We start from the raw sequence: 24,740 nt of genomic DNA, 5'->3' as shown, positions 1-24,740 counted from the left end.
ATTGGAATTAATGAATTAACAATGTACATGCAATTTAACATGATTGAAAGACAAAGACACTCAGTAAAATAGGGAATATGAACGTTTACCTGACTGTATAGTAATAGCACTATTTTCTCTTTTATCTTTCACTTTCTTGTATCTCCTCGCTCCAAGCCATCCAACAATGTACATGCAATTTAACATGATTGAAAGACAAAGACACTCAGTAAAATAGGGAATATGAACGTTTACCTGACTGTATAGTAATAGCACTATTTTCTCTTTTATCTTTCACTTTCTTGTATCTCCTCGCTCCAAGCCATCCTTTGATATAGGCTTGCATGACCACCACCCTCCCTATAACTTCTCGCAGGAACAAATTTAACTGCTCTATATGGTAATACTTTAGAAAAACCTGTAATGGAACAACAACGAAACAAAAAAATCAGTATTACAATCAGTATTATAACCTCTTGTATTCGGCCTTTTCATTAGTCCTCCAGCAGTTTATTCAAGGGTGTCATTGCTGAGAAGAATTAGAAAAACACTGATTGTACATATCACAGCAATCTCGTGACTCAATTATTTGCTCTTGTGTACTTGTGGAACTTCTTTATTCCACTGATTATAATCACCCTATTGCTAGCCCTGCGATCAACTTAGTTGCTTAGAAAATGGTGCTAATAACACCAAGGTTGGGGTTCAATCCCTGTATGGGCCATTCACTTAGGAGCTGGACTTGATGATGCTTGTGGGTCCCTTCCAACTCAGAATATTCTGTGATCCTCTGAAAATAAATCACACATTTACCCCCTTTACAAAGTAAATTAGATGGTGAGATCTTTTCAGGTACGAACAATTTTGAAAGATGACGTTTCTTGTCAGTGGAAACACAAATCCTGGGTTGACTTTGGTTTTAGACATAATGTTGTCTAAAAGCATTCTCCCTCAATTGAGAGGCAAATCCTATGAGTGCTTACACATACTTTATCTGGGTCTTGGGCAAGAAAATTCTCACAGTTTTTCCTTTGTGTGATGTAAAACAACTCAAAGTACCATCCTTTTAAAATTAGTAATTCACTCCATTTTAAACCATCCACAAAGGCTTTCTACAGAGTGAGAAGGAACTTACCTGAAACTCCATGAATGGATAATGGTCCCAACCAGGCTCACAGGATGGGTCAAACTGTGACGTTTCAGCCATGCCATTATTAAGAGCATGGGAAGCTTCAGGAAGTCACTATAAGAGCAGGCACTGACAGATGTACTGTCTTCGTCAAGGTAGCCATGAACTGAATGCACTTTGAGGAGGTAGCCAATGCACCCCTCCTCTTGCAGCACTAACTCAGCTGGCTTGGGAGGGCACTTCCATAACCTAGGAAGCTAATTGGGGCAAATTCCTTGCTCTTTTGTGTTAGAGTCTAGAGCAAACCTAACATTTTGTTCATTCATGCATACTTTTTGAACCACTATTAGACATGATTTGTAAAAGTACACTATCCTTGAGAAACTGTTAGCACCCTCTACCTTTGTTTTCCCAAGAATCCAGTTGTCTAGTTTAGATTTCTCCAAAATGGCAAGACAGTTTTCTCTGCTACCAAGGGGAGTCTCGTGTGCCTTGAACGCAAGGTAGTAATACCTGCAAAATGACAAAGAAAGAATTGAATTGGTAATCAATATCTACTTCCACTGTCTAGCTCCAAGCTTTATATCTAGAATTAACGGGCCAAATTCTTCCTGATACTCAGTTGTCTTCATAAATCATGACACAGCTGTCATGAATAGATATCTGAACATATAAATGATTAGGATAAACAATTAATTGGAATGATTATGGTCAATTTTAGGAGTCTGGAGCAGACCCATACTAAACAACACTGTCTTTTTTGTCCACGTTCCCTTGCAAAGAACAGCCCCTAACAATTATGTTAAATAACATATAGCTAATGAAAGAGAGACGCAAACATGTTTGAACTGAATTAAGAACCAATCCCTTCCTACCTATAAAACCTATAATGGATTAAAAATGCATTAACGAAGACTGCTTTTATAGGATTTAAGTAAATCTACTTGGAAACAATTACATCAAGTAACAACAAGAACATGTGCCAGTTCGTTTACAAATTTAAGGTTATTTTAGCACAAATACACTGTTAGATGGTAGCAACTGCCTCCTTGGCTCTCATGTATTAACTGCCATGTGTTGTCTTGGTATTAAGTTATACTTTTAAAGGTGCTACCCTATTTACTTTGGGATTGAGAGCAACTGGCAGGTTGAGCAAACAATTCTACTAATTATTAGCATGGAGAAGAGCCATCAGATGTTCTTTAAAACAGGAAGACAAGAATGTGATCTGTGAATCCCAAAGACAGATTCCTCTGTAGCCACATACAGTCAAGAAAATATCCCACCTTATAATGAAGAAAACATAGAGAAGCAATTAGAAAATTTAGAATTCTGCAAGACTATTTTTTTTTAATCGGAAGAGTATGATTTTCAAACATTAGTTCCAGTTAATCTCTAGATATTAGCTCCAGTTGTCACAAGAAAGAAAAAAAGAACCATTAAATACTCAATTAAGATCAAACAGGAAGAAAATGACATCTGAAGTGAGAAGTACTGGAATAAGTTCTGGACCAGAGACATAGATATTCACCAACTGGAGACATTGCTGACTCTGAATAATGATAGGAGATTATGTATTACTGTGTTATTTTTAATGCAGTGACTTTCTCAACAATGTGGTATTTAAAATTCTTTAGCCAAGTCTTTCAAAATATCAACTCATGCCTTTTAGTAGGTTTGGAGAAACATGGTGTATTTAAAAGAAAAAAGTACATTTCCTCCGCCTTATTACTGAAGTTCATGTTGCTGTTTTTTACAAAACAAATGGTACTGAATTGCACTAATAAAACATAGATTTAAAATATATGTACCACAAATAATTTTTGGTAGCATACAATTCCAACAGATAGCTGACAAATACATGGGGGAAGAATTTACACTCATAGTAAATTTCTGTTTGCTTCAAAAGCCAGTTCAGATAGCCATGTAAGTTACACATATATGAGGAAGGAAGGGAGGGAGGGAGGAAAGAAGGAAGGAAGGAAGGCAGGCAGGAAGGAAGAATTCAAGTGAGTGACACTGGTTGTTCATGTATCTTTTAAGGTATGTTGTTGAGGGGAATTTTAAAATCACGGAACAGTTTTTAGATAGCACTGATACAATAAAATATTCAGGGGGAATCTCATAATTTTTTAATCTTAACATTCCTGAAAAGTTGACTATTTGTGAGAAATATCTGTGTAAAAAGTATTTTTGAAGTGTGTGATTTACCTGCCTGACTACACCATTTTGTTTATGACAAATTTCACTACCTGTCAAAGGTAGCAGCCTCTCCAATAGCTCTCTTTCATGATCTAGAATGTAGTTGCTTTGGCGCTCCAAAAAAACTCAAAAAATAAAACAATGGTTTTTTTCTTATCAAATAATCTTGTTTTAACAGATTTTTTTATAAATTTATCTCTAGTCTAAGAAAGCAAGTTATTCATAAGAATGACAAAAACTTTACAAACCAAGGCGGTAACTACATGGGAATAACTACAGTTTCTGTATGTAAACATATTGTCTTCAAATATTTACTCAAAACTTCCTCTAAATGGTGATTTTCCAAACATTTTGATTGTTCTAACCACTGCATGGAAGACACCTGTACCTGCTTAAATATACTTACTGTTGCTTTCCAGTTATGTCATAGAATCACAGAATATTCCGAGTTGGAAGGCACCAACAAGGATCATGAAGTCCAGCTCTTGGCCTTGCACAGGACATCCCCAAGAGTGATACCATGTGCCCAAAAGCATTGCCAAATGCTTCTTGAACTCTGGCTGGTTTGGTGCCGTGACCATTTCCAAGGGGAGCCTGTTCCAGTGCCTAGCCACCCTCTGGGTGAAGAACCTTTTCCTGATCTCCAAGCTAAGCCTCCCCTGGCACAACTTCAGGCCATTCTTTCATCAAAAGTAAGACAGAAATGACTGTACTCATCAGAAATAAGGACTACCAATATGAGACTGGCTATTTATTTTTAATTATTTCTCCTTCAGAACTCCTTTTGTAGTTCCACGCTATAAAAGGTCTTTAGATTTGTGTTCCAAAGCTCAAACCCATGTGTTTTGTGGGTATTTTGAAGTAAACACTTTGGTTTAGTACCTGTTTTCGTGACTGAATCACATAACTACAGACACCCAAATAGTTTGACATGATGTGCTCAAATAACTGTATGGCAGCACAGCACGTGCCAGACAGGGTTATCCAACTGTTTTATCTAATTCAAAATCTTTGTACAGCAATGGGCCCTATGGAGAATTTTGGAGGAAGGTAAAATGTTTCACCCTTATGTATCCGGCAGAAGCATGCGAATATTGTACATGGTGAAATGGTAGAGAATATGCCTGAAAAAAAGCTTTGGGGTATATACAACTGTTAATTTTGATTTACTGGTCTAATTTCATCTCTGTCATACTTATGTAAATCCACTGTGCAGATATCACAGAGTGACCTCTACTTGCAATGTATCACCAAGAAACCAGAAACTTATTTTCTGATTAGCAGGGCTAGAAATCACATTTGCTTTCAGATGAGATGAAAATTTCACAAGTCTACCTTTTTATTTCCATATTTGTACTTGTTATTTCAGCACAAAATATGGTAGCCAGGAATATTTCAGTGTTCTTCTCATTAAACCAATACTTTTATTTTTATTTTTAAAAATATGGTTTATGGTGCTTCATGTGCTATTTCATAAACATATTTGTGCAAAAAGATATCCTTTCCCTGGGTTATACATCCTGCTTGAAAATTTCCTACACATAGCACACACTCATCTATACGTTTCCTAAAAGTACTTGACTAATCACATTCTCAGCAGCAGTAAGACTAAGTAAGAGGAAAGTATTTTCCCCTCAGAAGAACTGATTTCTCAAACCTGATGAAATGCTGGAATTCTGCATTTCTTAACCAGTGGTTTTTTTCTCTGCAATACATACTATTCTTCATAGATGTGAATACTATTTCAGAAAAAACTTACATTGAAATGGGATTAACTTTACTTACTAGTCATTAGAAATAAACCAACATTTTTTAAAAGTTGAATGTAACCTTAGAATGCAAAGCTAGGATGTGCAGAAGTAATGTTAAATGCTAAAGACATCCAAGTATGCTAAGATATGGAAAACTTCAGAAAGATGCTATGCATTTACTGTTTAGGGACCAGGCATTTTAGTGTTGGTGGTTTCAGATTAAATAAACTGATTGTAAACAAATGGTTCAATTTCCCACCCCTCCCTAAAGGCTAAACTGTGCAACTGTTCCATAAAATGCATTTAAACAGCACCATTAACTACTATACCAGTGTCTCTTACTGAAGTTCCCTTCACATTCCAGACTTAAAGGCTGCATCAATTCTATATAATTAACTTAAAACAGTAATGATTAACCCTTTTTCTCTTTAAAACAAATCTTTGTACTAAAATGTAATGGTCTGAGGTGGATAATGGATAATGATATGTGAAAAGTATGAGGTGCAAAATCCCTTTCTTGCCAGATCACGAGCAACAGTAGGAAGATTCTCACCATCACAAAACCATTTGCTCCTTCTCAGCCCTGGAAACAGAAACTTTAAAAAAATTACTTTTTTTAAAAATAGAATGAAAAGAGCTGTAAAATAATTTCCAAAAATGTCTAACTTGTCAGTAAATAAAAATTTACTGAATTTCAAGATACTCTTGAAATTCAGTAACAGATACCTAGCACTTATGCTGTAAATCATCAGACAAATATAGAATCACAGAAATACTCTCAGGAAAGCATAATTTTGTGCAATGTGCATACAGTATTCATAAGCAGTTAGCAGACTTTCCACTCCTAATGTTTTCTTATCTCCATCCTGCAACCATTTACCAGTGAATGGGAAACATCTAGAAAGTATATGTGGTAGGTACAGTAGTTCACTATAAAGTGTATGGGACTCTATAGACCGGGTGAAATCTCAAAGCCACTGAAACAAATAAACATTTCCATGATTAACAGTAAAATCAAGGTATCAGGCAATGTTAAAATTTTGTATACAGAAATCACATTAACTTTGATATAGTGCAGGTTTACTGTTAAAAGCAGGTTTACATTAAAAATGCATCATTTAAAAAGAAAGCACTCTTTCCCTGTAGCAAATCTGTTGACTTCTAATTTAATTCAGTGCTTCCTCGATTTTGCATAATAAGCAAGTGGATCACCACTGAAGTTTTGGCGTTAGAAGAAAGCACTTACTGAGGTTATTTGTGTTACAGGATTTTGTAATGTTTGACCAGTTTTATTCCTAGGTCCACTCCATGCAAAATGTGACTTATTAAGGCCAAAGAGGCTTTATGTGGTCATGAGAAATGTAACAGTGGTGGTTTACAAACTGTGTATACCACGTGTACTAACAGTGACCTTATGCAAATTTTTCCTTTCCTGTGATTGAAAAAGCAGAACCAGCCTCACTGGGATCACTGTTACAATAATAGCACTGGTACTGCCATGAGCGTGTGATCTGAGTAGCATTATCTCACTACTGTGGAACAGGTAATGCTTATTGCAAAAGTTTATCCTGCGTCTTAATGCAGTACAAAAAACAGGCAGGGAAGAAAAAAGACAATCCTTAAATGAAACTTGTGAAAAAGTTCTCAACACATTCCTATGAGCTGATGAGGCATTACAAGTATAACAGCATTTAGTACCATTGGCCAACTTGAGTCCCTTATCTTTCAACTCACACGGCACAGGATATGGAGGATACACATAAATAGAGGATCCAGCTGGAGGGTATGTGGAGAGCACACACCTGCACAACACATCATGTCACATGAAGATCCGGGGCACTCAGCAAGGAGTGCTCCATCCAATGGGACCTTCAGTGCAGGTCCCCGTGAGAAAGCACAACTCCCTTAAACTATTGTGCAGTGCATGGTCACCACATGAACCCACATTTCAGGCACACCTGGTTGAATGATCAAGTTAATAACCTGTACCTAAAATCTGAGATTCCAGCCTGAAAGACAGGCCATGTTGCTTCACAGCAAACAAGACAGTTGCATGATGTCATGGGGTGCAAGACGGGGCCAAGGGAGACAAAGCGTCTAAGACTTGACAGGAATAAAATGTTTACAGGGACTGCAGATTACATTTTCCTACTTTAAGTGAAAGAATATGTATATTTATATACATAAACCAGATGGTAATATACTTGGCTGAAGAAACATTGTGTGAATGAGTTACAATTAAGCCCTCTCCTCACCATCTGTTTTTTAACCCAATAAACTACGTTCAGGTTTGCAAATAATCTGCTCTACGTGAAAACAGAAGACAGTAAAGAGTAACATTAGACAGAGCTTTATCTTTTGTTTACCTCCCACCTGATAAACTCTGAATGGGTCTGTTCCCTGCCTTTGATTGTTTTGTCCTCATATTTCCTGCTAAGAGTTTACAAAACAGTATTATTGAACAGGCAGATAAGAAGCACACCTATTTGTTTAATAACATCAAGGGAGGAAAAAATGCTGGCTCATCCATTTTGTTGTTCAGTTGCTCAAAAGGATCAAAATACCAATTAACTTGCTGGCTTAAAAAAATCTTTGATATCCTTACATTTACTGACATTTTGAAACTCTTCTTCATACTTGCCTAATGTCTTTTTGATTATGAACAAAGAAGTGCCAATCTGTTTAGCATTTGACCTGTTTTCTCAAACATTTTTATGTATTCAACTACTTAGTTCCTAAAAACACTTGACTAGTCACAGCTGTAAGTTGAAGAAAAATGTATCTTGTTCCACTGATAGCTTAATAAAGTATTGTTTGATTTTATTTGCAAAAGCAAAAGAGAATGGAATTTGTTTTAAAATAAAGCATGATCTGAACAAAGGAGCAAGAACATCTCCTCTCCCACCCCCACTTATATTCTGAACTCAGAAGTCTTTGCTGTTGTAGAAATTGCTAAATCTACTCCCCTTTCCTTCCCTTTTCGTGTTGACTTTTCTTTTCTTAACAAATTACATCAATTTGGACTAAAAACATGGGGAGTAATTGACAAGATGTTAATCACAAATTGCTCTTATCTGCAGGGATGGAAAGCTACAGTCAATGCTGTTTTTATTATCATTAGTTTTAAGGTTGTACTCAAATGCAGCATATTTTTGAAGAAAAAATATCTCCCAATAAGAGAAGGCTTAATTTCCTCTCAATTTACACTAATTTATATGGAGTTAATCCTAGTTCACTTATGTGTAAATTGAATAAAAGTTGAGGTTAATAATACTGCTTTCAGATGCTTTGGGATAATGCAAAGATATATTAATGATCACAAGAATTATTCTGTTAAATGTGCTCTAGAATCATGTGACCTTACTAAAATTAGTCATATAACAGAAAAAATTGGTAAAGATCATGTCTGAAAATTAAATTGCCTTGAAGGAGAAATAAACACATTAGTTATCCTTTCTGGGATATATAATCTGTAGTGGTTTCCTATTACATATTCATCTGGTGTACTCATATGTCAGAAAATTAGTAATTTTTCAGAATTTAATTAATTAAACTCCAGTTTATCATTCAAGATATCTGAATGCATTGACTGCAGATTTCCAAGCCCAAGTGACTGGCTTCCAAGTGTAAATCTACGCCATCTTTGGATTTTAGAAAGGACTGTGAAACCGTTTTCCCTTTAGGATCATATCACAGGATCACAGAATATGCTGAGTTGGAAGGGACCCACAAAGATCACTGAGTTCAGTTCCTGGCCCTCCAGAGCACCATCCTCAAGAGTCACACCATGTGCCCCAGTGCATTGTCCAAACGCTTCTTGAACTCTTGTCGGGTGTTGTGACCACTTCCACGGGAAGCCTGTTTCAGTGCATGACCACCCTTTGGGTGAAAAACTTTTTCTGGATATCCAACCTCAACTTCCCCTGACAAAGCCAGAGGCTATTCCCTTGGGTCTTGTCACTGGTCACCAGAGAGAAGACATCAGTGCCTGCCCCTCCTCTTCCTCTCACAAGGAAGTTGTGACTGTAGTGAGGTCTCTCCTCGGTCTCCTGTTCTCCAGGCTGAAAGACCAAGTGACCTCAGCTGCTCCTCATACAGCTCCCCTTCAAGGCTCTTCACCACTTCTCTATAGTTTTAATGCCCTATATTGTGGTGGCCAAAACTGCACGAAATATTCAAGGTGAGGCCACCCCAGTGCACAGCAGAGCAGAGCAGAACAATCCCTCTCTTGCCCAGCTGGCCATGCAGTGCCTGATGCCCCCCAGGACAGGGCACTGCAGACTCACATTCAGCTCACCAGTGAGAACCCCCAGGTCCCTCTCTGTGGCATTGCTCTCCAGCACCTCATTCCCCAGTCTGTCCATGCATTCAGGATTGTCCAAACCCAGGTCCAGAACCTGGCATTTTCAATTGCTGAACTTCATATGGCTGGTGTTGCCCAGCCCTCTAATTTGTTGAGATCTCACTGCAGTCCCTTCCTGACTTTAAGGAGTGAACAGCTCCTCTCAGTTTTGCATCATCTGTGAACTTGCTTATTATCACTTCTGGCCTGCATCCAAGCCATTTATGAGGACGTTGAGGAGCACATGGCTGAAGATGGGATCCTGTGGAACTCCCCTAGTGACTGAACACCCGTCTGGTGTCACCCCGTTCACTATAACCCTTCTGTGCCCAAAATGAGCCACAAGCTCTCCCATTGCAATGACGTGGTTATCCAGCTCTGTGCCAGGCATTTAGTTGTGAAGGATCCTGGGAGAGACAGTAACAACAGCTCCACTGAAATCCAAGGAGATTACATCAACTGGCTTCCTTTGCTCAGCTAGGTGGGTTACAGTGTCATAAAAGGAAATCGGGTTTGATAATTAAGACTTTCCTCTCATGAAGCTGTGCTGGCTGTGACCAATGGCCCCATTGTCTTTCAGGTGTTTTTCAATACCTCCCAGAATAACTCCATAACTTCATCAGGCACTGAAGTGAGACTAATGACTTACTTCCAGTAGATTCATTAACTCTATATTGTCTGGATAAACAACCTCCAGTTCAAAAAGTACCACACCAATTAGCCATTCACTACTTGCTCCTACTATTGCCTAAATGGTTAATAGTAGTGCTTCTGCTCATTGTTGAATAGCTAATCCTACACACTGAAAAACAGTAAATACTACACAAACCCACATTTAAAATATAGAGGAAACCATAATTCTTATGTAGCCACACTGCCATCATAAAGACAATAGCATTTCCTGAATAAAATTTGTAACTTTTTGAGATTGAGAATATGTATTAAAGCCAGTAATAGCAGCAATGAGAAGGGTTAGGGTGAACAGAGATCTGATTATAATTCATGGTATCTCCACGATAAATGACTTTGCAAAGCTAAATCTGAAGCTTTTATATCAGTTCATTCGTAAACAAGTGCACATTCTTCATATGATGGCTGAAGGTCACTGACCTTCCAAAATCCTTGAATTATCTGAGTAGGATGCATAATTTCTACTTGTTGCCTCTACATGGGGGCATGGGGATGAAACCATGGGGACAGGCTTGCTACTTGTGTTCACTGCGGGTTTCACACTGACTGTTCTCCATTAGAGATCAGATATCTCTTGCAGTCTTTACCCCTGAAAGTCCCTGTTCTCATTAGAGATTCAGACCACACACCTACGAACAACATTTGTAGAATTTTCTATACTTAAACATAGAATATATCTTACTGAATAGAATATTAGAAAAATAGCCCTATTATACAAGTCTTACCTTTTTACAAACTCTTCAAAGAGGATGCGATGAGAATACCCTTTTTGACGTATTTTGACAGTTTCCAGAATTCCAGTGTATCGTAGCTGCAGCAGAACTCTCTCGTGAGAAAACATCAGTGCTTCTCGATCATCATTAGGTTTAATGCAGCGGATAAAGTGAGGCTGTCCAACAACCATTTTGGATAAAAGATCCATGAGGGAATACTAGTGAGGAAAACAAAGAACATGCACATACTTGACAAAAAATTGCAATGGAACTACTTAAGCTGGAGATTGTAGTGCTTGATTATATTTTAATCTGTACTGTTAATCTCCATTGCCTTTTTATTAATTTTTAAGATTTCAACTGAAACATGGAACCTATTAAAAATTTTCAGTTGTAAAAAAAATTTTAAAATTCTGAATCTGATTTTTTACTTCTTACACCTTTCTCTTTGCCTTATATCACATTTCCATAGTTGAAGAATGTACACTAGGAAAAAAAAAAAAAAAAGAAAATTTTCCTAACTATAATTCTACTGTAGACACATTTGATTGATCAAATATCATCAACAGAAACACAAGCTTTACCATGAAACAACCACTGAAATTCACAGCAAATCATGGGGAAAGGGTTGTAAGGGGTCATCAGTTCAGTGCTCTGCCCACAGAGAATACTAGATGTACATTTCAGGTACATCTCTGTTACATTAATTTTTCAGAATCACTGAGAATATAAACTGCACAGTCTCCCTAGAAATCTGTCAAACTGCTATATTATCACGGCCATTCATAAAGTTCTTAGCATCTAACATAAATCTTGCCACTGAAATGTAGGTCCATTACTTCTTTCCTATCCACCCTAGACACACAAAACAATTTCCTGCATTTCATTCTAAACTAAAATGAAATCTGTTTGATCAGATCATATATACCTTTTTTTCCCACTGACTACTCTGAATACTGATACTGCTGCTCCATACTCACCTTATTAAGCTGTTGTATGTTAAGTATGTGTTGTTAACTGCATTCAATCTCATACACCCATGTGTCTCAAAATCACATATCATTCCAAGCTGATTGTCGTCACCTTGCTGCAGGTTGCACCTGTATTATTGTCTACTTCCACACTCCCCCATTACTCCTTTTTTTCTTTTTACAGTTCCCACAGAGCTGGCATTTGTGTGGTTCTCTGCAAGAGCCCTCTAAGTGCACACCTGAATGACAAGTCTGAATGTGTGTCCTTGCACTCTCTGCACTGGGGCAACACCTCAGTATACACCGGCTTCCTCTATACCCTTCCTTACTCTATTCTACAAAACAAATTGAACAGGTGTTCCTACACAGCTTGAACCTCACATTGGCTAGCACAACTCTATGAACTTCCCTATTCTGCACGGTACAAGTGCAGCCCAAGAGCCAACTGCTGAAAATTTTCCACTTTGCAATGACTGCAAGAAAAAAACAGTAACCAAGTGTTTTGGACTAGCACTTTCTTGACTCCTAAGCTTTCAGTTCTAACATTCTCAATGCCCTTCCCCTGCCTGTTTGCTTTGAACATAGATGTAGAATATGCACTACCTCAGATAGGATCACTACTGATAAAATGGTGGGCAATCTGTATGATTTACAATGGCGCTTCCAAAATATGGATTTTTTTTTTTTTTTTTTACTTATTAGCATCTTTAAAGGTATTTAATCTTTAAAGGTATGTATGCCTCAGCTTGTGAAAAAATATGAATAATTTAGTGATAGCATCTATTTTATCTGCACAAAATTGGTGTTCTGTTTATAACGAGATCTGTTCTAGATCTCTAGCATTTTAGTCTAGAAAACAGTCTAGGCTCTAGAGATTCTGTTATCAACATACTCAATGAAATTATAAAAATACAAGTATGAGGAAACAAAGAGAAAAAAGAAAAAAAATGTATATGAATCAATAGAGGCCTTGTAACAGAAGAAAAATATTCTCTTCTATTTTTCTTTGATCCTACTATGCCACAAGTATTTTAAATATTTATTGCTCTTCTTATCAAAATGCTTTTCATTTTAAATTTTGTACCCTAAAATAGGAAGCCATAGTTTGCCGCTTCATGTTAGTTGTTTCCTCAGGATGCCGCATAACCTCCATTGTGTCAACCTGGAAGACAAAACTCTGATGTTAGGACTGTTCCAGAAAGACTGCAGACCCACCCCACCTTGCCCATGAAAGCTGGGCTCAGTTTCTTATAATCATTCCTTCAAGTGTGAGTACTTCAGAGTACTTTATCAGAGATAGCAAGGCTTCTAATAGTTTCTAACAGATGCAGGACACACACTGATTCTGGAGTGGTCTCTAAGCGTCTTGAATTTTTCTTCATAGTGTAAGAGCACTCTAGATTTACGATAGTACAATACTCAGCCGGTGAAAGAGCTGTAAAGTTGCAATACCCTAGGAACTGATTTCTAGAAGTATTCCTCTTATTGCCACTACAATTAACTTCAACAGGGTTTCTATCTATGAGGAGAGTTACCATAATTGTAACAGGCAGGAAGTAAATTGAACTGCCTCATTTTGCTCATGTAAGGAAAAAATACTGTAGGATAATGAGTGGCAAATGAAGTAGGTACTCTCAGAACATGTAAGTCTGTTCCTTTCTTCTACTGTGGTTACTACTAATTACTTTATATTGCCATTTTGATGCCAAGAATCTCAGCAATCTTACTCTGATTCTCATTCTTATGGCTGAACTGCCATAGCATACCACTTTTTCAGTATTGCAGAGGAGTTATTTTTAGAGGCTATACATGGACAGTGAGCATACTGCTCCTTGTAGATTTTAGTTATATTGTTAGTACAGCTGTTCTTATCAAAATGAAACCAGAATTTATGAATGAGTGTAACTGTGGTTACCCATAACAAGCAGATTGTGTTGCTGCATTACAGCTCAACAAAATTGAAGAAAATTAACCAGCATCCTGTTTGCATGGAGCATTAACAGCATTTTCGCATTCACTTGCTTTGTGGCAGTTTACCATCTGCTCTGACCAGGTGGCATTTGTATAAACCAGATAATGCTGTTCTCAGCACCTGTGATACACTTCCCGGACTTTGCTCCATACAATCATTTCCAACACTCACTGACCTAAGAACACTCTTCTGGACACTGAAATAATTGCTGAAAGATTACACTTCTCAATAAAGTAACTGAGACTCTTACCTTCAGGAGGTATTTAGGAGACTGCATGCAAAATATAAAGGAAATGAAGCGCTAAGTAATAATAGATTAAAAAAATGGATTTTATGTTGGGGAAGAAATCAAAAGAAATTGAGTGAGATCAAGATTCAGAACACAGATGGCACAAATGAAGACAGAGTTCAATAAGGTGACCACAAAAATTTCAATATGCTTTTGTAATCTCTGATTGTCATCTTCTGGCCCAGAGTGGCACACATGCATTGGTACACATCTCAAACTAATATAGGAGAAGAAGAATAAAAAAAAGAATAAAAAAAGAGTAAAAAAAGAATAAAAAAAAGAATGAAAAATGAGAGAGGCCATTTGTTAACAGAACCCTCTGTAATATATTCCAGGAAAACTGCCTTATCAGCACAGGTAACATCAAACATCTCAAGAGGTTATGTGACAATGTAAATATCAATGACCTAATCAAAACAGCGGGCATGTGTATGGGAAAGGATATGGGAATGTTTCAAGATTATCTTGGCAAGACAGCTAGTTTCTGAGGATTGTTATCTAAATCTCTAGTAAATGTCAGATAGAAGACAAAAGCCGTAACAGTGAGTACGGACAGTATGTTCAGAATAACTGGTAACATTTAATGTTAAAAGACACACAATTTAATTATAAATAAGATCAAATAAAGAACAAAAGCAAATAGTTTGAGGCCTGATCTGAGCCCAAATTCCAATGAATCTGAGGTTCTAAATAGGATTCTTCTGTCTAGAAGAACAGAGATTCAGTGATACTGTTTCTGGAGACTGCCACCCACAACCTCTCATATTCATATCTCATTTATCTGCTGTTCAATAAAGGGCAGTATTATCTCCTTTTCACAGCTGCTTATTTTCACCAAAACTGTAGAATTTTACCACCTTGGGACAGCCACTCTATCAATATGGTTTACAACAGGCTGCTGGGTTCAAAAGAGCTCTGTTTTGTTTTGGGTTTTTTTGAGGCAGCAAAGGGAAAGAAAGCACGTAAAGACAGATGGTCAGAAACACAGAGGAGAGGTAAAACAATTTTACTTAGAAAATTAGGGTAAAAGCAGTATTGTTAGATTTCTTTTCCCATGAAAGAAGTTGTAAATTCAGATCTGGGCAATATGTTAAGAACGAGAATCAATTTCCAAATCTTTCTGACAAGTTTTGTCTCTCATTAATGTACAACATTGCTTGCCTATGAAGACACACATTTTTATGGTAGGGCAACAACCTCATGTACAACAGACAACAGGCTTTCTCACAACTGGCTTTCTAGAAACTGACAGAACATAAAAAGAATGTCATGATATAAGAATGTCATGATACCTTGTATTTTGAGTCACTGGCTACGCTTCTTAAACAAAAATGAAGATATTTCAACTATTAAGTCACATTTTTACATGACAGCTATAGTGACCTACAATATGAATCTATATGATTACAACTGTAATGGAAAACAGCCTGACCTGTAAAAGCCAAACTGTTTCATCACTAAAAAGATTCCTTCTAATAATTTTTAAAAATATTAAAGGAACGATTTATGACATCATGTCACCTTATGAAGTCACTTGAAATTATAACTTTCCACATATTGACCAGACCTGCCGCTGGCATGGTATGAAATACTGCAGAACCAAAAAATATGTTAAGCAAAAAACCCTCTTAAATTAAATAGTGATAAAAATTTTCCAATTTTCCAAACAAAATTATTACATTTGGATTTTTTAAAACAAGTTTTAAAATAATAATTTAAAATGTTTCCTGAAATTGTTTTAATTAGGTGCTTTGCAAAATTCTAAGAAATAGTTTTTTTTATCTAAGAAGTACTTAAATTAAATTTTTCTGCATAGTGTTGCACTTCTGCTGGTCTTTTAGCTTCTTTTAAAAAGTTTGAAGCAGTACTTATGAACTGATTGTACTTAGTAAAGCTCTAGAAGTGAACAGCTCTATTACAATCCTGCTGTATTAATAAAATGCATGCTTAGAAAGCTTGTGCTGAATATGGTTGGATGTGGAAGAGAATGTGTATGTAACACATGAAAATTGGAAAGGCCACCCTTCAGTACGGAAAGTATTTACACCAGACAGGAAATAATAGTCTGAAATCCACATCTGTATTTGCAGGTACAGTGAAGGATATAGACATCTGGATGACATAAATCACCACACTGATGTTTGAGCATGAGCTCCAAATACCAGAAGATAACAAGATGAAATAGAACCCCCAAAACATAAAATTTTGTAAACTTTTGAACAGTTGCTGTTATCACACTTGTTTTAAAAATTTATTACTGTTTGCTTTGAAAAAAACCCAAACCTTAACTACACTAACTCAAACTCTAACTCGTACCACTGAGGAAGCAGGGATAAGGTGTACTTACTATCACCTTCAAGGGACAACACGTTTCCCCACAAATTAAGTGTACTCAGTTGCAATCTTACTAAATTGCCATAAAATTATCCCATCGTTTTGCAGCTATGCTACATACTTTCATAGCAAAATTCAGCAGCATTTAAATTCTATAGTTCTTTTTACAGAATAGTGGTTTTGCTGAGTCATTCTTTTCCAGTTATCTACTGGTCACAAACATTTCCTGGTTTTTCACTTCCAAGATGAATAAAAAATAAATAGATTTTTAAAAAATTATTTTGCATTTCATACTACAAAATATACTATTCAAATTTTACATAATAAGACCTCTTTCTATGTCAAAATTGTCAGAAGAAAACCTGGTCCCCTTTGAAATAAAGAGGACTATTGATATCGATGTAACAGATTTTACTCCAAAGGCTTAAAGATTAATCAGTAGTAAATTGATTCTTCACTGAATTCTACAAGAGGTTCATCACTAAAATTGGAAACCACGCTCCAAGACAAGTTGGTAAGAACCTCACACTATACCCACATCAGCCAAGTGTTGTGTACATAGTCTCCCTGTAGTATTTTATAAACAAGTGTCTGTGCTCAAAGGGAACACTACTAACCTTGATACGCCCAGCACTGAGCTGCGGAGGCAAAGACCGAGATGCTGCTGTCACTCGGGCTCTTGCTTGTGCCAAATTACCTGTTCAAAAAGAAAGACATTCATACTGCAAAAACTATTCAAGAAGCTTAGAAGAGAAAAATTTGTACTATGTAAAATTAGTTTGTACAACAGTGCTAAACTACAACACCACACTTCTTCCACACCCCTCTCATTACCAATTGTCCCTGCAGAGCATTCATCACAGGCATGACGGAGTGCAGTGTTGATTTAGAGGGGATGAAAAAGTCAGTGATAAGGTGGTATGTCACTGACCTTAGCTACTGAGCTGATGGAAACAATGACAGCACAAAGGCGTACAGCTCAATCGCTAGTAATCAATTTCTCTGTGACTCATTGAGAGATTTCTAAGAGCAAAAAGACTACAGACTCAATCTTGTTTCTATGAAATCACATGGATCCTCAAGTGTCAAGACAGCATCTTAAACTCACAAACTAACGAGAGAGAGGAGAAAATGATAAGACGGCACTGTTTTTTAACCTTTTGACATATAATTCTCAATCTTACGGTATCTCAGGGGTTTTAAAGACTGACTCCATTTCCCAGGCAAAAATATATTGTGGGGTCAAGAGAAAGACTAGTGTCTTTTTTAAAATATAAGTTATGACATGTCCTAAACTTTTTCTTCTGTACTTGTACAAAGCCAAAGTAATCACAAAATAGCTTTTCAAAATAAAGCTGAAGAGAGAGGAAGTGATATCGGACTTGCATATGCAAGACACTCTGTATATTTCAAAGTTTTAGCAAGTCTAGCACAAGATGTCCAAATGTTTTCTCTGGCTATATCTTCAGAGGCTAAACTGTGATTAATAGCATTGAAAGAACCCTTTGAAGCAGGATTGGTGACATCAAAGCCCTAATCCATGGGTGGCAGGATTTTTATAATGAGTGGGAAGCATTTTAACACATTTCAAAGGATTTACAGCATGAATAAACAATAGGCCTCTGCAGATGTACCACACACCTTTCAGAACCAGAACACATAAATAAGTGTCTATTTTAATTTAAATGTAAATAAAGTGTTAACACTTCTTTCAGATGCTAAATGACTTGTTTGCATCAACTCCTGTTTAGCTGTTAGCTTTACAGAAAGGCAGGAACTCTAAACAGTCTTCAGAGTTTTGCTAAACTGTGTATTACATAACTAGTAAGGAGTCACGATAGGAAAAACGAAAACCAAACCCACCAAATCGCAGGTAAAGAAACCCAAATGCTGGTAATAATTCCCTAAGAGAGCAGAGCAAATCCAGTGTCCACTGTAACACTGAAAGGAACTTGTGCTTTTACTTTCCCTTGGACAAGAAAAATACCAAAACCCTGAAAATAATCTGGGGGCCAGCATTTAAACACAGCACTCTTCATTTGAACATTCTGAACTCATTTAAAGTATTTATATTTTAAGCTGCTGGCACTGGTATTGACACAATACTGCAAAATTGGCATGTCATTTCCAGATCTAACATCATATGTTAACTGACAGTTTAAACCATGGTCCAGAACACAAAGTATGTCCACTATTTTGGAAACTGCTTTAGGCTATTACACTGTTTCTCTTAAGGAAATCACAACCGTTTGGGAAATCTTGAATATCTATGCACATGTGCATTGTACATACTGTAAATATATGTATCGCCCCAAAGTTAAAATGAGGATTTTCATGAACAAGTAGACGGTGAAATACTTTTTATCCCAGTTGCAATTATGCTATTTTTGTATGTTAGAAATTACTCTCTGGGCCTTTTTTGGCTAAAATAGCCTGGAAAGGTTGTTTTTGGCTAGGTTTCAGATTAGCAAATCTAAAGCTTGAAAGCCTCGCACCGAAGAAGTGACAACACTTGATAAAAGAGGGGAGTTGGGAGAAAGGAAGTTGAATCAGACTGTTTCAAAGGACTAAAAATTTTTGTTGCATTTTGTAACAACTAAAAAAACTCTAATAATGAAATAAAATTTAAAATGGTTCTATATCTGCTTAAGATTCACCACACTCACTGCTGGCATTAGGTTTCTAGGGTTCATAATCAATACCCCTGAGGTCTCCCTTAGTTTCTCATGCAAAACTAAACCCAAACTATTCTGATCTGGTAAGCCAAGCAAATAAAAAAACCTTTTAATTAATCACAAGTCTTTAATGACTTCACCAGTGCAAAAAACCCCAAAGTGCTCAGTGCCCACTTAAAATAAAATGCTTTACCTATCATGCCTTTGGTCAGTACTTCCTTCCTTCCTTCTAGGAATGGATTCTTACCAGTGCTTATTTCATGGGTCAAGTGAATTCCTATGTAATCACTTGCAGCATTAGATTGAATCCATGGAAAAAAAATATTACTAGGATTTTCTTTTTCAGCTGAAACACAAAATGATACTCCAATAAAAGTTTCTGACTTACTCATCTCATGTAGCTCATGCTGAGGAAAAATAACTACCAATCTTTAACATGACTAAGCCATTAAAACTAATAAACAGAATAAATGTGGTTTGAAGATCAGTCTGCATAATAAGAAACGTTTCACCCAGGGCTTGCAAGGTGTTTACAGTCAGTAAAATTTGGTACCTATCCCTGCGTTTGATTTTCATTTACAAGGTAATTTATACTTTAACACATCAAAAATAATTAAATGTTAATCCACTTTGTGAAAAGATTAAATATTTGAAGAACAAATGTTTACAGATAATAACATAGGCAGCTAGAACTGCCATGGGTTCCTTGAAAGGTTAAACTAGTTAAAGGTTGAAAGATTGCACTGTGCTTTTCAGAAGTCTAGCTTCACACCAATTATATGGTCAAAACTTTAGATGAAATACAAATGACACCGTTGTAGACCAAATGCTACCTATATTAAATCCAAGTCCATAAAATGGACCAACTAAGTCATATAAAACCCTCTCCAAATTGTCTTAGGTTTCTGGGATTTCGTTTTGGGGGGTTTTATTTGAGGGAGGGGAAAGAAGTTAATGATTAGGATTAACCTTTTAAACATGTACATGTTTAATTTTACTCACATGCACTTCAGTTCAATGGGACTGCTCATCTGAAAAATTAAGGCCCCTACCTATGTGCCTGGATCAGAGACTAATGTCTCTGGGATTCATTGTGTCAGTGGAGCAGTCAGAAGTAATGTTTCTCCTTTTTCCTCTGTTTGATAAAGTTAAGAATTAAGTTAAAGCATTCTCTTTAAAGCTTCGAGAAGTTTTAGACATTAAAGTTTGTGAAACGGTCTTGGAATTTTCAAGGGAAAAAAAAAAAGTAGCACAAAATCTATGCACTCACTGGCTAAGCTCAGTGTCAACGCTCAGCAAAACTCCCTTTGTCTTGAAGCTGTTTATAAGATCTCACATCTCTGCAAAAATGTTTTTCACTGATGCCTCATTTCAGCTAGGTGAGAAAGACCATATTATCAAAGAACTGCATCTCTCCAGCCAATCAGGAGAAGTTTTGAAAGTATTTACATCACACACAAAAAAGAAATGCGGGGTGTTTTTTTTCAAGCTGGACTTCAGAAGTGGCCTCCAGATCTCAACAAGGACGAGTCAGCATTCCTGGCTTCTCATTTGCATCCCTGGTAGTTACTCACTGTGTGAGCTGGCTGAATTAATGATTTGTCCAGCTGCTGACTTTATGTAATAATTAGGAAAAGTACACACTCTAGCTGGATGTTCTGATGTTACCTACGGTTTGTGCTTCATTTACTCTTAGGTGATGGATTCAGTAGGTAGTACCAAGAAAATATTAACAATATCAGCACTGTATTTATAATATTTATAACCTTATTTTGGTTATGCCTGCAATAGATCATTCCTTCCAAAGTAAGAGCATGCCAGGTAAGAAATATGTTAAGCTTTGATACAACATTCAGTTTATGAAGTGCAAATGACTTACTGAGAAAAAACCTAATGACAATGTCACCTTACTGCACATGTCATACCAGGGATATTACTATTATATAGAGGGCAAGTACAAGCTCTTTCCTTATCCTCATATATTTTATTTATTTCTTTTATGCTTCTGGTTCAAACACCATGTAGATACAGTATAATATGGTCAGAAATGCTACAATGCATTTGTATTTCATTGACATTACTTCTAATCACAGCTAAGCACTCACTCCAGAAGAGGTACAGGGCCAGACTGTTTCTGACACACAGATTCTCCTCTGTCTTTCCTTTCAGTACATTTTATCTGGCCAAAGGAAGGCGACTGCTTATCTCCATAATGCATTTTCATCTTCTGCTACTGTAAGACTAAGCTTTTAGCTCAACTACAAATGAATACATGTACTTTTTTTATTCTGCACTAATTTGAATCTGGTCACTGACTGTCAAAACTCTGTTCCTTTGAGTCATTTAGAGTTATTGAAGTCATTTAAGCTGATCTTGTGCAATAAAAAAATCGAACAATCCAATTTTCTCATATATTATACATTTTACACAAGAATGTATTTATAAAGATACTGTCTGTAGAGTACAACTATCAATACGGACAGACCTCAACTACTGCTTCTTCTGAAAAGACAATTACTTTACTTTCTATTCAAAATAAAACCAAGAAATGGTATTTCCAAAATCATATACGTATTACCAAATAGAATCTAATCAGCATAAAAGCCTAGTAATGGTGAAACCCACCTGGGAATAATCTAATTACAAATATTTGCTTCAGGAGCAAAAATATGCATGTTTCTGGCCCAGATTATTTGAAATGAAAAATCCATGCCATTTTTCTGAGGAATTCTGATACTGATTCTCAATTAGATTAAAGATTTCTTTATTCTTTTTAGCATGAAGCAGACACCAATCATATTTACAGATACTTAAAAGCTTTGCATTGCTGGACTGGGATTGGAGAACCTGAGTATAAGCTCAGTGCTGTTATGCTTTCTATTGCATACATCACAGACACTTCAGTGGTCACTTCCCACATTAGGAAGGCACACACTGGCAAACACACAGCATCATGTCTACAGCAAGAAATAAAACTTGGCTTGTAAGCATCATTGCTGTCATGTTTAAGTATTGTTTTAACACAGTAGGTTAGGCAGGCTTCTTGTAGAATCGAGTGGAACAGAGACACTGACAGCAGCTGAGACGAAATGAAGGTCAAACTGCCCACTGTACTCAGTACACATCTACGTACATAGTATCTATACATACTATAGACCTGAGAATGCATGATGTCAGTAAGAAAGACCTTAACTTTTATCCTTACCTACTGAAGAAGAACAAATTATGGTACTAATTAAATTAGTTAATGGTAGTGCCCAAGGAATTTTTCTAACACAACCTCGAGTACTAACTGCTGCTTTAAGTAACATGCCAAATTTTCAGGCTAAATTGAACCAAATGTATATTCATCTACTTGACTGGGAGTATGTTCACTGAAACACACACCTTTCCTGAAGTATCATGGGCACAGTATGAGGTCAGAGGACATACAAGCAAACTTATGAGATCCTCATAGTCCTGCGACATGACCAAACTTACAGACAGTAGGCAAAACACATAGGGTATAGCCTGACAACATGATAAAGAGGTTCCTGGGCACAGGCCAAGGGATGATCACAGGAAAAGGGATGGATCTGGAAAACAGAGTGGCAGAGCAGGGAGTAGTAGATTGCTATCTGGCCACAGCCAGGAGGCCATAGGTTGGACATCTCCGTCCAAACATATTATTAATGATAGGAGTGGCTCACTAAGTACAGTGAATGCTAACTATCTGAAGCTGCATCTAGACAAAAATAAAATAATTTAAAATTTGGAAAAGGTAGTGTCCTTGTATAAATAATACTGCAATTTTCTGCTGCTTGATGTTCACTGTTTTCTTTAGTCAGCTGGAGACCTGACCAACCGGCTGGCTGAAGAGAGGCTGATCACAGCCTGATCCAGTCAGCCTTCCAGCTGCTGCATTACAGAACAAATTGGCTCGGCTTTTTATGATTTCTATGTTGTCAGAAGACATGGGCCATTTCTTTCAGATACGGGCCTTAGCAATTTCCTTACATATCTCTTGTAGTGTACAGTTTGATGCTCTTGTACGTAATCAGCTCAGCACAACAAACCTAGAATCCTCTGGGGAACAGCAGACATGACAAAACACTGATGCTGTCAGGACAGTATCTCACCATCAACACGAGGTTTTCTGCTGCCCCAGCAGACTGCCCTGCTACCTGTACTGCATCTGTAACTGGGATTAGAAGAAAACTACAGAGCTGAATTTTCTGTGAAACTTCATTGTTGAGGAATTCTTCACTGATTTTAGACATTGGTCAAAATAACCTTGTTCTACTTACATCTACTCAGGCTGGACAAGTTTATTTCTTCTTCTAGAGGTATGTGGAAGAATAGTTCTAAAACCATACACAGGTTGGAAATACAGTTATGCTACATTCTGATTCAGCTCTAGTCTCCCTCATTGTTTTATGTAGTTGATATACTTTCTCTTGTCAAAACCAGGTTTTGAAACTTCAAGGCAAGAATTGTCCTTTAAAAGCATTAATTTGAGATGAAACAAGGTTATAGAACTTAATAAAATTCCCAGATCTTCCCATTTTTGAAATCTAGGCATTATTGGTGTTTACAACTAATTTAATCAAGTCTCAAAGGCTTCTCAACGGAACCATTGCTCCCCTGGATGTCAGCACTTCTGTATAATGTCACAGTTGGCACAAAATCAGTTACTTTTGTGGTAAAGTTAAACATTAATTATATTTGTATCTGTGCTCTTAATGAAATAAATACCCATCCATACAAATACCCACAAACACATTTTCTTTGTCACACACTCTGACCTGCTATCCAGACAGCTCAATTAACTACTCCTGCATCAAGACAAGTCAGATTGGAATAAGGAAGACAAAGTCAAATAATAATAGATAATGCTGGTTCAGTAAAGTTCTGGCCTTTACAGCTTGTTGTAAGGTGAAGAAGCAAAGAAAAATGATAAAAGTACAAAATCATAGTAAGACTGCACAAAATACTCTGAAATGAATATACAAAATCTAGCACAGACTCAGAGACTTATTTTCCACCCACTACATTCATCCTTTAGATATATTAATCCCTTAATGCAATTGTTTTGAAGGAGTGGGAAATATAAGCACATTCTTTGTTAAGGACACACCGAAAAACATTATGGATATTCATATGAGTAAGATTATCTGAATATTCAACAAAGTTACCTGCTCTCAAAACTTGCTACCAAATTTTAAAACAATGCTCTTCTAGGATTTGATCCTCAGAGCTACTGAATGCTTCCAATGACTCACTGAGCATCTTTGACACAATTTGACCTTACAGCACATAGTGCCTATTGAAACTGTCAAGTAAACTAATCATTAAAACAATGGCATAATGTTCTCTGAATATTTCTCTATTTAAATTCTGTATATGGTGCACAGTGAAATCCCACAGTCTACTAGTTAATATTAAAAACAGTAACATCTTTTGTTTTCTCAATAGCAATAGACATTGAATTTAATTAGTAAAAAATGCAGTGTTAAGATTAATTACTACTCACTACTGGGAAGTCATGTTCATTAAAGGATTGAGAAGTTAGGCCAGAAACATGAAAATTGGGAAAGGTATCTCCTCTCTTCTGAGAAAAAGGTAAAGAAAAAACTATTCCCAAGATTTGCTCTAGAGAGATTGATCTATTATAAATCAAAACAGTAAATTAATTAAGAACTATTCTTAAACTT

General features: G+C 36.6%; 1 protein-coding gene across 2 annotated transcripts in view; it reads right to left on the bottom strand.

Annotated features, from left to right (window-relative positions):
* The window catches only part of MYO3B (myosin IIIB), a 195,323-nt gene that overhangs the window by 59,989 nt on the left and 110,594 nt on the right, over nucleotides 1–24,740 (bottom strand). The window contains exons 25-30 of one of the 2 annotated variants that reach the window (XM_040069363.1): nucleotides 16,990–17,069; nucleotides 14,000–14,020; nucleotides 12,862–12,939; nucleotides 10,819–11,024; nucleotides 1,510–1,621; nucleotides 235–397 (exon numbers count right to left, since the gene is read on the bottom strand). In XM_040069363.1, coding sequence (XP_039925297.1) covers nucleotides 235–397; nucleotides 1,510–1,621; nucleotides 10,819–11,024; nucleotides 12,862–12,939; nucleotides 14,000–14,020; nucleotides 16,990–17,069 — 660 coding nt within the window. The remainder of the gene's footprint in view (nucleotides 1–234; nucleotides 398–1,509; nucleotides 1,622–10,818; nucleotides 11,025–12,861; nucleotides 12,940–13,999; nucleotides 14,021–16,989; nucleotides 17,070–24,740) is intronic. The other variant, XM_040069364.1, reaches the window with a different exon arrangement.

This window comes from Hirundo rustica, chromosome 7, assembly GCF_015227805.2.
Source record: "Hirundo rustica isolate bHirRus1 chromosome 7, bHirRus1.pri.v3, whole genome shotgun sequence".
Taxonomy (NCBI): Eukaryota; Metazoa; Chordata; class Aves; order Passeriformes; family Hirundinidae; genus Hirundo; species Hirundo rustica.
This window is presented reverse-complemented; position numbering and strand designations above follow the sequence as displayed.